This window comes from Cardiocondyla obscurior, linkage group LG01 (genome assembly GCF_019399895.1).
Source record: "Cardiocondyla obscurior isolate alpha-2009 linkage group LG01, Cobs3.1, whole genome shotgun sequence".
Lineage (NCBI taxonomy): Eukaryota > Metazoa > Arthropoda > Insecta > Hymenoptera > Formicidae > Cardiocondyla > Cardiocondyla obscurior.
In genome coordinates this window covers 10,847,710-10,861,800 of record NC_091864.1, presented here as the reverse complement: position 1 = coordinate 10,861,800, position 14,091 = coordinate 10,847,710, and the positions used below count along the sequence as shown (strand labels likewise).

General features: G+C 35.7%; 4 protein-coding genes across 6 annotated transcripts; 1 reads left to right on the top strand and 3 right to left on the bottom strand.

Annotated features, from left to right (window-relative positions):
• Positions 1–34: 34 nt before the first annotated feature.
• Positions 35–1,957, bottom strand: LOC139104410 (putative SERF-like protein). The gene is made up of 3 exons (XM_070659877.1): positions 1,785–1,957; positions 744–855; positions 35–657 (listed from the first exon to the last, which is right to left on the bottom strand). The coding sequence occupies exons 1-3, from the start codon at positions 1,897–1,899 to the stop codon at positions 576–578; spliced, it is 309 nt and encodes a 102-aa protein (XP_070515978.1). The 5' UTR covers positions 1,900–1,957; the 3' UTR covers positions 35–575.
• Positions 1,958–2,262: 305 nt separating this feature from the next.
• LOC139104252 (ribonucleoside-diphosphate reductase large subunit-like) lies at positions 2,263–6,602 on the bottom strand. The gene is made up of 11 exons (XM_070659623.1): positions 6,221–6,602; positions 5,887–5,975; positions 5,490–5,667; positions 5,005–5,368; positions 4,639–4,934; positions 4,351–4,513; positions 3,861–4,249; positions 3,591–3,778; positions 3,204–3,512; positions 2,917–3,105; positions 2,263–2,775 (listed from the first exon to the last, which is right to left on the bottom strand). The coding sequence occupies exons 1-11, from the start codon at positions 6,330–6,332 to the stop codon at positions 2,479–2,481; spliced, it is 2,574 nt and encodes an 857-aa protein (XP_070515724.1). The 5' UTR covers positions 6,333–6,602; the 3' UTR covers positions 2,263–2,478.
• A 767-nt stretch (positions 6,603–7,369) lies between these two features.
• On the bottom strand, positions 7,370–10,619 carry Eif2bdelta (eukaryotic translation initiation factor 2B subunit delta). Of its 2 annotated transcripts, XM_070659739.1 has the most exons (7): positions 10,283–10,603; positions 9,904–10,185; positions 9,259–9,825; positions 8,910–9,037; positions 8,555–8,732; positions 8,228–8,408; positions 7,370–8,050 (listed from the first exon to the last, which is right to left on the bottom strand). In XM_070659739.1, the coding sequence occupies exons 1-7, from the start codon at positions 10,295–10,297 to the stop codon at positions 7,845–7,847; spliced, it is 1,557 nt and encodes a 518-aa protein (XP_070515840.1). In that variant the 5' UTR covers positions 10,298–10,603; the 3' UTR covers positions 7,370–7,844. The 2 variants fall into 2 exon arrangements, with proteins under 2 accessions (XP_070515840.1, XP_070515830.1); XM_070659729.1 differs by having other exon boundaries at positions 9,259–10,185; positions 10,283–10,619.
• A 212-nt stretch (positions 10,620–10,831) lies between these two features.
• Positions 10,832–14,082, top strand: Ckiibeta (casein kinase II subunit beta). Of its 2 annotated transcripts, none has more exons than XM_070659855.1 (5): positions 10,832–10,951; positions 11,462–11,537; positions 11,875–11,977; positions 12,098–12,479; positions 12,817–14,082. In XM_070659855.1, exons 2-5 carry the CDS (start codon positions 11,466–11,468, stop codon positions 12,923–12,925), a joined length of 666 nt encoding a protein of 221 aa, XP_070515956.1. In that variant the 5' UTR covers positions 10,832–10,951; positions 11,462–11,465; the 3' UTR covers positions 12,926–14,082. The 2 variants fall into 2 exon arrangements, with proteins under 2 accessions (XP_070515956.1, XP_070515955.1); XM_070659854.1 differs by lacking the exon at positions 10,832–10,951 and adding an exon at positions 10,966–11,100.
• The last annotated feature ends 9 nt before the right edge of the window (positions 14,083–14,091 follow it).

Below are 14,091 nucleotides of genomic sequence, written 5' to 3'. Positions count from 1 at the left end.
GGACGGGAACGAATAGATCTAAGAATTATACATGTGTCGTTAAAATTTGAACAGTTTATTACAAGCGAGAGGGAACAATAGTAGCACATGCGTGTCTAATAATCGTTCGCCAGTTACATATTTAATTACACAACATATTAAATAAGTGAAAGGTTCGACTTTACAGATTGGAAATTATTACTACAAATATATCGTTATTATTTAATATCCTTATACGCCTAGAGAAACCAGTCAAACGCGTGTTTTCTTTGACTGAATTTATTTGCGTAGATAACGTCAAGTTTTGTACACCCTGATTATAACTGCTGACTTTTTATTTTTGTGAGCAACGTGTAAATAACAAGGTAATCAAGGCTAGGTCCTGAGGCATGTCATATGGTCGACACCCCCACGTACGGCCGGCAATGGAAAAATTCTCTAACATCGAAAACACGGCGATTACTTTTTCCGTCCACGGTGTAAGTATCGACCCCTGTGTTCCTTACAATCGTTAATATGTTTAGCATAGCCATTGGTTACGATATAGCCGTTTCTCGTCGTAAAAATTTTACACTTTTTTTTTTCTCCTCGTTGAATTATCTCGCCACCTGCTTAGACTTGTCCGCTGGTTCACCTTGCTGCTTCTTGAGCTGTTTTTCTCTCATTCGTTCCGCGTCACTGTAAAAAGAAATGCACTTTGTGATTGGCATGTAAAAAGGATATTTCTTTCAAATGCAAGCAACACGAAGCTTTGAAACACTCACCGTGCTTTACGTTGTTCCAAGGAAAGTCCTTTGTTGCTGTCTTGCTCAGACGCTGCCTTCTTTACGGTTTTTTTCAGATTCTTGGCTCGTGCTAGCTCACGTTGATTTCCACCTGCAACGTAATTGGTAATCATTTGAAAAAGCGATTTTTCGAATTTTCAATTTAGTGCTATTGTTATTTTATTTTACTCCGTACTGTTTTCGGTATGTAACTAAAGCTTATTTGATCAACTCGAATAAGGTTTTGGTAAAAAGAGCGCTACTCTCAACTCGCGCAAGCGTGCACATGCGTGTGTCAAAGTCTCGTTTCTTAACCAAACCAAACGAAAATCATCTGACTTTACATTACTTTGAAAGACCGAGCCGGTTTGAATCACTCCTACGCGCAATTTTTATCCGTATTCCCGTCCCCTCCCCCGCCGTTCGAACGGCATTCGGCTTACAAAATGGCAGCTAGTGCAACGTGTCGCGCAGTTACGCTTACAAAACACACTATCGAGCGCTGTCAAAAGCGGCGAAACTCGTCGCGGGCGTCGAGGATCTTTCGAGCTGGCGCGATAATTGTGCCGAGGCTTCGCGAAACCTGTCGATCCTCGCGCCCGCGAATGCACTGAAATTCCATCTCTTCCTCTCCTTCGAATCGCGTTATCGTCAGCATCCAAAAATATTGACCTTTCCTGCGGTAGCTTGGCAGTATGCGAGTTCTCGAGGGTACTCGGAGCGCATCGTCTGCCACGGCGGTGTGCTCCTTTCTTCCTCGACGAGAGTCACCGCGAGGACACGTTCGTTCGCGCGCGCGACAAATCTCTGGCGAGAGCGACCCGTCGTTGCGCGGCGGTCCTATTTCATTCTTTTCTTTTCCTTTCCTTTCCTTTCCTTTCGGTCAACGTTAATAGTAGCCGCGGAAGTCGCGCGAGCTGTCGAGCTCGCCCGTCAGCATTGTCCCTCGCGTCGCTCCCTCTCTCTCGCTCGTTGGAGTTGTCGCGGCGCGATCGAGAAACGAGGACCGGCTCCTCGACGACGACGTGCGGCTGGACTTACGGGTCATTTTTTTTCTCAGTTCTTGATCTCCGATAAGCAAGCACTTCGAAATTCGACCACCCGGAGTCTCGAGTGCGAAACGCACGTCCCGACGGTACGCGCACTCACGGCACATAGACGCGCACACGGGCGCGAGAAAGCGCGCGCGCGTCAACGGCACGCACACGGCTCCTACGGATTAATTTCCAAACCAAAATAAATATGGTTCTGCGTCGTCTCCGTAGACACCCGCCACCTCTGCCGCAGCGACCGCAGGGATACTGTGTCTTGATCTAGTAACATTCGAAGCGTCACGTTTGATCAGGCTTCGCACTCGGTTGGAAAAGGACCATCTTGTTTCCAAGTTGATGTACTTGTGCATTCAGGAAACAGTTTATATAGATTAAATTTTCCTAAAAAAAAAACTGTCACATCTCAAAGGATGGTTATTTAATCCTATCTATAAAATATAATTAAATATTCCAACGAAATAGACGCATTTACGTATAGAAAACATTTTAATTTGAATTTATGTAAATTCTTACAAAGACTTATATTTTCTATAATCTTACAAATTTTTTAACAGCTTAAATTTATCAAAACATCTTTTAGCTGTTATAACACTTTAATTAATTTTATAATTTAAACGCCAAAACTGGTTTTCTTTATATAATTTACAAAATGCGATGTGAGATAATACTTAAAAGGTAAATGTTCAAGAGCTGCATACCGTGCAAGCTTCCTTATTTTTACGCGAGCAAGCGAGCATTGCTTCTAAATTTTTACTTGCTTGTTCATTCAATTGTTTTCGCTTTTCAGCGTTATCATCATCATTAACATCTTTCTTCGGCGATTGAATAGGACTGCTATCGACAGTATTATCAATAGTAGAGCTGCTGCTATTGGAACTTGCGACAGAATCGCGATTTTGTAATTTAGACTGGTCCACTGTAAATTGTATAGGATTTGCGGCTGGTTTTGTTCTCAAATAGTACATGCCTGTTTTTAAACCCTATAAACAATAACATATTTTTATATAATACAAGTCTCGATTTTATTACATTTTTTAATTGCGTAATGCAAATTGGAAAAATTCAAGCTAAATAAATAGTATAAATTAAAAAAATTCTGAGATAATTAAATGATTACTTACACTTTTCCATCCATAGAAATGCATGGACGTAAGCTTTTCAGTAGTTGGGTCTCCTATGTGAATATTCAAAGATTGTGATTGATCGATGAAAGCTCCTCGATCAGCAGCCATTTCGAGAATCACTTTCTGTGGAATCTCCCATACGGTTTTGTAAAGTACTTTTAAATCATCGGGAATACGGTCGATGTTCTACAAAGTACGCACGCATACACATATATGCATTATATTAGAATGATAAAAATAATTCGCGAGCTAAAAATATTTAAAAATAATTTAAAAGAACTTACTTGAACAGATCCAAAATTCGCGAGGATCTCGTTTTGCATATCTTCGTCCCATAAACCTTTTGCGGTTAAATCTCGTAATAGATGAGGATTGACAATGACAAATTCTCCAGACAATACACGTCTCACATAGATATTACTCGTGTACGCTTCAATGGACTCGTTATTTCCTAAAATTTGTGCCGTCGAAGCTGTTGGCATTGGTGCTAATAAAAGCGAATTTCTCACTCCGTGCTTTGCAATCTTTTCTTTCAATTTATCCCAATCCCATAAATTTGTCGGTTTAACATTCCACATGTCGTATTGGAGTATCTAATAAGATTACAAAATTATTATACAACTAAAACGCACAAAATAAGACATTCTGCAGTTGAAATACTAAATACTTACGCCTTTGCTGACCGGGCTACCTTGATATGTTTCATAAGTACCTTTTTCCTCAGCTAATTCGCAGCTAGCTTCTAAAGCACCATAATAAAGGGTCTCAAAAATTTTAATATTAAGTTCCTTCGCTTCTTTGCTCTCGAAAGGATATCGCATTAATAAGAACGCATCTGCTAAACCCTGTATTCCGATACCTAAGACAAATAATTGCAAATTTTATCATATAACTATATAAACTTAATAATTAAAATAATAAATTAAATGTCATAATCTTACCAATAGGTCTATGTCTTTGATTAGATGTTCTAGTTTCTTCAATAGGGTAAAAGTTAACATCAATGACTTTATCTAAATTACGGGTGACAATTTTTGCGACTGTTTTAAGTTTGTCAAAATCAAAAGTTTTTGTTTCTGTATTAACAAACATGTTGACAGCAATAGACGCTAAATTGCACACAGCGACTTCTCCAGGGCCAGAATATTGTAGAATCTCAGTGCACAAATTACTGCATTTGATAGTGCCTACATGTTGATGATTTGATTTTCGATTACAGTTATCTTTGTAAAGCATATAAGGTGTTCCAGTTTCTACTTGGGATCTCAGAATGGCAACCCATACAGTTCTAGCCTCCACTTGTTTCCTGTACCGGCCCTCCTTTTCATATCTAAGAATTTTATACAAATTTATACAACGTTTATGCATGAAAAATATATGTTATAAGATAATAAAATAATAGATACAAGAATTAAGTACACAAGTATATACCTAGTATACAATTCTTTAAATTTATCACCCCAAACATCAGCCAAACCGGGAGATTCATGTGGACACATCAAACTCCATGTCTCGTCGTTATACACGCGTTCCATAAAAAGATCAGGTATCCAAAGGCCGTAAAATAAATCTCTGGCTCGCATATTTCCGTCACCTGTACGAAAATATATTGCAATATTAAAAATTACAAAAATAATTTAATGCAATTTTTATTTATTTATTTATATTTATATTTCTGTATAAATATAATAAATAAAAGTAAATTAAAAAAAGAATTACCAATGTTTCTCTTGAGTTCAAGAAAATCAAAGATATCAGCGTGCCATGGCTCCAAGTAGATAGCAAATGCTCCTGGTCTTTTATTTCCTCCTTGATCAACATAAATAGCTATTTCATTGTACAATTTTAAAACAGAAACCAATCCGTTAGTTGTGTTTGTATCTTCCGCACTTTTCGCACGAATGCAATGTACATTGAGTCCTATTCCTCCAGCATATTTACTAATAAGCGAGCACTTTTTTAGCATACTGTAAATACCCTTTATACTGTCATCGTCGAGAGTTAAAAGAAAGCAACTGCAAAAAAGTTATTTTTATTAAAATAGTAATATTCAATATTATTAAGTTAAATTTATTTTAAAATTACCTGGACATTTGCTGATTGTTAGTACAGGCATTAAATAACGTTGGTGAAGCATGTGTAAAATATCGCTCGGACAAATAATTGTACGTTTCTATGGCTTTGTCGATGTCATTTTCGTGAATACCAACAGCTACCCTCATTAACATATGTTGAGGCCTCTCCACTATCTTGCCATTGATTTTCAACAGGTAGCTCCTCTCCAGGGTTTTAAAACCGATATAATTATAATTAAAATCTCGATCGTATATTATGGCAGAATCCAGTTTATCCGCGTTATTCTTAATAATGTTGTAGTAATGTTCACTAATTATAGAAGTGTGTTCATTTGTGATGGGATTTTTGGCATAATACAAGTCATGCATGACCTCTGTAATGTACAAGAATTAAACATTGATTCTAATTTTAAACTTTGTATTAATTAAAATTAATAATTAAAGTTTCTTATCACACAAAAATTGACATGTATAAGTGCAAAAAACTATACATACCACTAAAACTCTTTTTGGTTTCCTTGTGTAAGTTAGATACATCAATTCTTGCAGCTAATATGGCATAATCTGGGTGATTAGTTGCCATTGTAGCTGCAGTTTCTGCTGCAAGATTATCAAGTATGACTGTAGTTACTCCAGAATATAAACCACGTATCACTTGAATTGCCACAGCAGACTGTAATAAAATAAAATATTAAACAACTTAACATCCCTACATTAATACATTTTTGTATATAACAGTTTGAAAAGTATATTTCAAAAAAATATAAATTTTACACATATATATGCATATATGTAAAAAATATAATTCTACAAAATTTCTTCTAAAAGATATAATAAATCCTACTCTAAGATAAAACTTTAAACCCAACCAAAAAGTATAAAAAATACTTACTGGATCCACATAATTCATATCCAAGTTGTAACATTGTTTGGCAATCCTTGAGGTGATTTTATCAAAATGAACATCCTCCTTGCGTCCGTCTAAAAAAAAGTTTAATTTTAATGTCTTTTCATATTAGATAGTTTTTGTAATAATTATATACATAGTATTCACAACATTAATGTAACATTTATTTCTCAGGCTGATTATCTTGAAACAATTATTTTTTTATTTTGTAAACTAGCGTTATAATAATGTATCAACATTACAAAAAATTAGCACGTTTGTTGCGGAAACAAACGGCTTTTGTAGAGAGACATGAAAAAATGGTTAACTCCAAACTTACTGCGCTTAATAACGTGCATTTTTCCTCGCGCGGTTTCCTTGCTTGGCATTTTCAAGATGAAATTGTTACTGCTTGTCGAGGAAAGCTTTCCAAACTTCTTACACAAATCCATATCGATTTGGGAGACCTAGAGCTGACTATGCAATTGTTGTACCGTGCACTCTTTGTGACGCTGTTGTACGCCAACAATTTTAGGCGCGAAACAGAAGAACACATGGTGTCTTGCAGCTGAACGGGCTGCACTGGTTTGCACTAGTTCAGAGTTTATCTCATATCTTCTAATAAGGTGAAAGAAAGATATCCTCTAAACTAGTGCAGAAAAGAATAGCCCCATATTCGACATGCGCGTTACAACTTGTCGACTTTAGCCAACAACGTTCGAACGTACGCTGGAAGACACATATGGCATTTGCTGCGCCGACAGCAGCTAGCGAACGTGACTTTAGAGTCGTGTGCGTCGAGTTTCACATGTGCCGCATGTATGTACCGCGCCGGCCGGATTGCCGATGACTGATTTCCCCCCGTTTTCTCATTCCCTGCCTCCGCGGCGGAGGCTCCGCAACATAGGGTTACGTACTACGCTAGCCGCTGTCGCCGCAGAAAACGCTATATCTGCTCTTCGGTGTACAGTGTACACTGTACACTTCGAGTTTGGCGGGAACGGCACTTTGACTCTGCCATCAACTTACTCCTCTTTTTTTTTTTTTTTTTATTTAATATGCATCCACCTTTTATAAATATACGGCACAAACTCTTCTTTAAACTTACTCCTCTTATTCTCCTAGGTAGGTTACGTTCCGAAATGTCTTTGCTGTTTCTCGCAGAGGACGTTTCAGAACAAGTAGCCCTAATACTTCCCGACTATTTTCAGATATTTGGCACTGCACAACTCTGGGACTAACAGATTTGTCGTCTTGTTTATTTTTAACTTCTCGCTCATTTATATGAGCGCATAATTAGATTATTGTTTTTCTTTTGTTGTAATAAAAGATTACAAATTATTTACGCAATTGTTAATGCATTTTTTATAACAAAAGAGTAACCTCGCCAAACATACTTTCCCAGTAAAAATAAAATAATTAAGAAATATCAATGCTGAAGAAGACTGTTTCTTGTATGTTTTTCCATATGAAATAATAAAACTTATAATTTTACTTATAACTATTTTATTTATAAAATACACAAAATATAAGATACATAAAATTGTAAGAGACCTTATCAGAAATGATGTTTTATTTTCGATAATTCACATCAATTGCATTGTATATCATCATAGCATTGCATTTCCTAGTATTAAATAGCGAATTATAATACATATTAGATATTCATATAAAATATTATATAATATTAATTGTTAGAAAATTTATTAAGTATCGGTAAGACTTTGAAATTTACTATATTTTGGTAACACAATTAAAAAAATTTATTTCAACGATTATGTATATACGTATGAATCGAGTAATTAATCTCGTATTGTATTATTCAATTAATTTATTTAAGTAAAATAATCGAATAAAAAACAATAGAATCATATATTTACATAAAATTAGTATACTCAAAAATTTTTATAATTATACTTTTATCGTGGAGTATATTTCATTTCAATTTTTTAGAGAAAACATATTCAAATCTCGGAAGGTTTAATTCTTAAAATCACAGGAACACTAGTGCATGGTAGAATTGCTAATTCTGTGACGACGGCCGTAACAAGATCAGCTGGCGTTACATCGTAAGTAATATTTAAAAGATTCAACGATTCCTTCGTTCGCCAATTCCAAAGTAAAGATTTCTTGCCATTCGATTGATTGTTCACGAGTTCGTCGGCGTTACCTATACATTAAATAAAGTAAATAGATAATAAAATTAAATAATAAAAAATTATAATTAAAAAAATATAACTCTTAAAGAAGTATTAATATGAAATTAATATCAATGTAATTACAACATAAAATTTAATACAAATATTATAAATATTTATATTTTAAAACTCGTTATTTATTTACTTACCTAATTCATTATGAACGATGGAATCAGTCTGTACTCTTTCACTTGATTTGTGTGTTTCACACGCTACTAAAACAGGAACATTAAAGGCTTTTGCTATTAAAGCAACTTGTGCAGTTCCAACTCTTGACATTACTGCTCCATTAGCTAATATTGCATGAGCACCTAAGAAAACTTTACTAACCTAAACAAAATAGTAAATTTATTGCTACATTTATTCCTAACTCTGTATTTGAAACAATTAGAAACATGTTTGTACATATATGTCACAGTGGTTTGTTTTATTAATTTATAAATTACTCTTAAAATTTGCTGTAAACATAACTTTACCTCTGGCATAATAAAGCTGAGAGCATTGATGAGTATATAAGAACAATCAATCCCATGTTTTGCTAAACGTCTCAACAATTCTTTGCCTTCCAACCATGGTCTACTATCAACTACAATCACGCGAAACTTTTTACCTGCAGTATGTGCTTCAACTAATATCTTGTGAATTAAGGATGAACTAAAAATATTGTATATTTTCAGAAATTACATCGTTTTCTTTTAAGAAAATAATAATATATCTTCAAAAAATAACAAATATGCACAAAGTTATAATTTTTTATTATGCCCCATTAATAAATTATTTATTAAATTTAATTTATAAAATTAATTTATTAAATTATTAAAATTTACTCACTAACTATATGTTAAAATAACATTTCCGTCTGATATTTTACTCTGTATCTTCAATGATATCGCTTGGTCAGCCAGTTCAATTTGCTCCGAAATATAAGTATCTATTATTCCTTGTAACTTATTTTTTGCCTGCAACAAATCAAATGTTAAAAAAAAATAGAAATAAAAAAAAAATATATATAAAAAAAAATATAAAAAATATAGAATTAAATTCTATCAAGTTCTTTTTTGTTTCCTATGCAGTTTTTTATTTTATATCTAAAGACTTGCAATTTGTAATTTTATCAAATAAAAATTAATTTAAATTTAATCATAAAAATATTAAAATTTATATAACAAAAATTATTTACATCTTCGTCCAACAATGTTGTTGAAAATTGTGTCATGTGCCACTGAATGTGACGTATGGCATTGCGCATTGAGACGCCTAGTGGTCTACAATGGTGCAGATATGCCATTGTTTCTTTCAAGCTTGCCTCCAGCCCACGACTAAAATCTGCTTGCATTGGCTTCTCATAATCCCGAATTACCTGTTTAATAGCAGCCAAAAGTGCAACACATCTCGCATTGCTGCCAACAATAATCTTACTTTTGTACTGAATACCTAATCTGACTATTGCTGGATGTATTTTTGAATTCACCAAAGGGATGTCAAACAATGAGTCTTGTCTTTCTTGATACAAGTGTTTAAATAAATAAACTTCGTGAGCATTCTTATTGATTCTTTTCACAAGACTTTTCTTTATCAAACATTCAGGTACCATTTCAATGCGTGGCTTAGAAGATTCCTTACTTTTTATACTTTCCTTTGTTAATTGTTGCTGTTTTGCAGCTCTTTGAGCTTCTTGCTTGGCTCTTCGTTCCGCGCGCAATTCAACTTTGCTCTTTGCTTCACTTTTCCTTTCAGGTGTGCCATTCTGAAAGACATTCACAGACTGAATTAATTCCTTCTTTAAAACATCTACATTCAATTGTAAACCAGATGTATCTTTTACCTTGTCTGCTTTTATATTTTCTTGTAGAGCTTCACAGTTAGCCACCTCAGGATTAACTTTCTCTGCTTCTTCTATTTTATGACTAATAATCACTGAATCTTTACAATTAGCTACTGGAGTCACATTCTTGACATTATCCATCTTATCATTATTAATCTTTGATGCTTTAGCAGCAGCCTTAGCAGCTTTTTTTGCCTCACGTTCTGCCTTGATCTCCTCTCTCGTTTTCTGCTGGAAATTCGGCTTTTTATCTGGTTGTTGAGACATGTTTGTCTGTCTAAGCTAAAACCAACAATCAAACAGTAGTAAATTCTCCCTTTTTTTTGTGACAATTTTGTCTCTGTTATCAAATAATAATAAGCATGTGTCAGAGACCTACCGGAACACTATCCATTAATAAGCATAAATAAATCTGTTATTGAATTATCTCTGCTTGTGAAGTTCAATCTTGGTTGTGCAATGTGTTGTTGCATCAGACTACAGTGAAATGCCTTAGCAACGAGAACCAGCTCTTTTAGAAGCAGCGAAATTATATCTTACCACGTAATTTAATAAATTAATGCGCAGAAAAAAGTTTTTGTAAACGCTTCTCTTACTGAATTAAATGTTACAAATCGTGAATTTTTAATTATGACACATGTGTTTAGACATCTCTCGCCATATGTGAGGACCATCGATATCTAGACTCGACTAGCTGGTCGAGTGTACCAATCGATACGTCATATATATTTATTATTTTATTATTGTCAGTTGTATTTAATCATACATAATACACACGCAATTTTTAAGATTAAACATTGCAAATACAGATATTTTGTAATTTTCAGCCGTACAAAATATTAAGCCCCCTTCGTTACGATTGGCCGAGGTCAATCGTAGATTTAACGTCAGAAGGCGCGCTCCATTTCCAGGCATGGGCGATGTGAACGGAGCCTTGACCCGCTTCGCGGTGAAGAGCCGGGAGATGGCGGAGGCGGTGCGCGCGCACCGGCAGCGCCAGCTATACTCCGTTCGGTTGAGCAAGCGTGGCTAATCAAAGCACCAAAAGGTAAGCCGCGAGGGCTGTTTATTTTTGGTTTTCCGTCGGGTAGCTGTGTTTCGCGTTGGCTATTTGCACGAGTAATGCGCTTCCTGGCCGCGTCGGACCGCGCACTGTGCACGAAAAACAGCTGACGAAGCGGCAATGACCACGGAAACGTAGGTGTGAACCCGCCGGACGGGCCGTAACTTGTCGGGCATCTTGCCTAGTAAAACGAGCCCCGTCGCGCGCCCCCCTCTTGCCCTCACCCCCCGTTCCCTGATCCGTCCGTCGTTCCCGCACCGTGTCTCCCGTCGAAGTTCGCGTTCACGTCGTCGTTCCAACCAAATCCGCGTGATGCAGGCAGCGGCGATCGCCCGCCGTCGTTACTGTCGCCGTTGAGACTTCGCCCACCAAGAAAACGTGACCCTTGCACGTGTAACCTCTTCGTCGGCCCTCGCTGCCTCTCTCTTCGTCATCCGCCACTTCGGCCTAGAGCGCCTAATAACGGGATTTTCCCCACGGTTTCTTCTGCCGCAGGAAAATGAGCAGCTCCGAGGAGGTGTCCTGGATTTCGTGGTTCTGCGGCTTACGCGGAAACGAGTTCTTTTGCGAGGTAAGTGATCGTGGGCGCGACTTCCGGCACCATCGCGCGCCCGGGCCGCATCAAAAGATGATTTTAGTTGCGGCTTATCTAAACGGCCAGTGAATGGACAAGTTGTGTCTTGGTTGATAGTAAAGAAAAATGGTCGAGATGAGTCACATGTAGGATTAACATATTTCAAGTCAGTTCTTAGTTGAACACTATAGGATATGAATGTGAAATTAGAATAAATAACTCTACTGCATTACACACTTAATATAAAAGATTTCTTTTTCAGATATAGATGTTCTTATTTAAAAATTTAGTAAGATATATTTACTATTTATTTATTTAAATCATCTGTGCTTAGGTGGACGAAGATTACATTCAGGATAAGTTCAATTTGACAGGATTGAATGAGCAAGTGCCACATTATCGTCAGGCATTAGATATGATTCTAGATCTTGAGCCTGGTAAGTTGTTGAATTAAATTATTAATTATTTTTGAGTGTTTAAGTATTAAATAAATTAAAATAAAAAAACAAGTGATACATGACAATGTTTTTCACACTTGTTCAACTTTAATTTTTTAGATGATGATCTGGACGATAATCCGAATCAGTCAGATTTGATTGAGCAAGCTGCAGAGATGCTCTATGGTCTTATCCATGCACGCTACATACTTACCAATCGTGGCATCGCTCAGATGATCGAAAAATATCAAGCGGGCGATTTTGGTCATTGCCCGCGTGTATATTGTGAATCCCAACCGATGTTGCCACTGGGACTTAGCGATGTTCCTGGTGAGGCAATGGTTAAGAGCTATTGTCCTAAGTGCATGGACGTTTACACACCGAAGAGTTCGAGACATCATCACACTGACGGAGCATATTTCGGAACGGGATTTCCACACATGTTGTTCATGGTTCATCCCGAATATAGACCCAAACGTGCGGCAAATCAATTTGTACCTAGGTAAGTTTTACTTTTTTAATAAAACAATAGAATAACACAATAATGAAATGCTAAAAGGGTTTAATGTTCTGTTTTTGATTATAGAAATTCTAAAAGTATTAAATTAAAATTTATTATTCACATAAAAATTATAGACAAGTTAACATTTATAAAAACTTTTTTGATACTAATTAATTGATTATATTATATACAACGATCCAATATAAATTAAACAAATATTTATTTAATATTAAATGTAAAGTGAAACAAAATATCTTATTATTAATATTTGAAACTTATGTTTTGGTACATACAGAACGTAAAGTTTGAAAATTTACGGATAATTTCTGTTTTGCAGATTATATGGCTTTAAAATTCATCCTGTAGCATATCAGATCCAGCAACAATCTGCGTCCACGTTCAAAGCACCGTTACGGGCTCTCAATTATAATAACGGAAAGCGTTAAAATTATTTTCGGAGTAGCCTAGAATACTTCCTTTCATTACTCGCAAATTCCTAATTTCGTCCTTAAAGATTTAAATAAAATATTTTTTATATCTCTGTTTCCTCAATACGTTGCCGCGCAAGAACACGGTCTCTTGCTGCTCATCAGCGAACTCTTTCGATTCGTTCATTGTCCCGACACTCTTGAATTCGTTTCTGACATTGTGCGAAGAGAAAAGAAAAAAGAGGAAAAGAGAAAAGGGGAGGGGAAAAGAGAGAGAGAGAGAGAGAGAGACGTAGGGGGTGGAGGAAGGCGAGCGTTTCGTTGTGTGAATCATTGTCATTAATTTAAATTGTAGCAACAGTCATTTTCGTGAAGAATTAATATGTTTGCATAGAAATTTTGAGCATTATTCATTAAAAGATAGAACGAAGGAGGAGAGAAACACGCTTAGAATAATTAACTAGATCGTAAATAAGAAAAGAGATGATGATTATAAATAGAACGTACCCGTCTTGTACGAATCGCTTGTGTCATCATATTTGCTGCCAAGTAGTTCCTAAACATATACAGGAGCGGACTTCCTGAGAAAATCGAAGAAGCGAATAGAGTACCGGGGTTCACATTGGTTCTTTTCAAGACGCGGTATAATGTATAAAGGAGAAATAGCTGTTAAGCGTAACTTAATTTAATCGCCGAGTAATTTGTGCGCGAACTGTGACAGAAACGACTCATTAGTGTAATAACTTCATTATAGATAACGGGGTATAATTTTTTTTTGGACAAAAACTGTGTTATTGACTCAAGCGCGAGACAATGTTTCGGAGATGGAAGATTATATTATAGAATTTGGAAACGAGGATGTACTTTTTTCATTGCGAAAAAAAAGGACTAAGACAACCATTTCGGTTTCTATCACAGTTCCCAATACATTTTTATGAACACTTTGATGGAAGATGACAATTCCACGGTCAGAAGATAAAATTTTGTGTACGATTTTTAACATGCAGCAGCAAAGCTACTGATAGCATTATCTTTATTTTGTATTTAGTACAATTAATTTGTGAGATGTCGAAGTTATTTCTAGCCGAATAGATTTCATATCTTTCAATCAATTAATATTGAAGAAAACTGTTGTATTGTATTTCTACCTTAAAAATTAAAATATGACTTCTTTACGTGCTTTT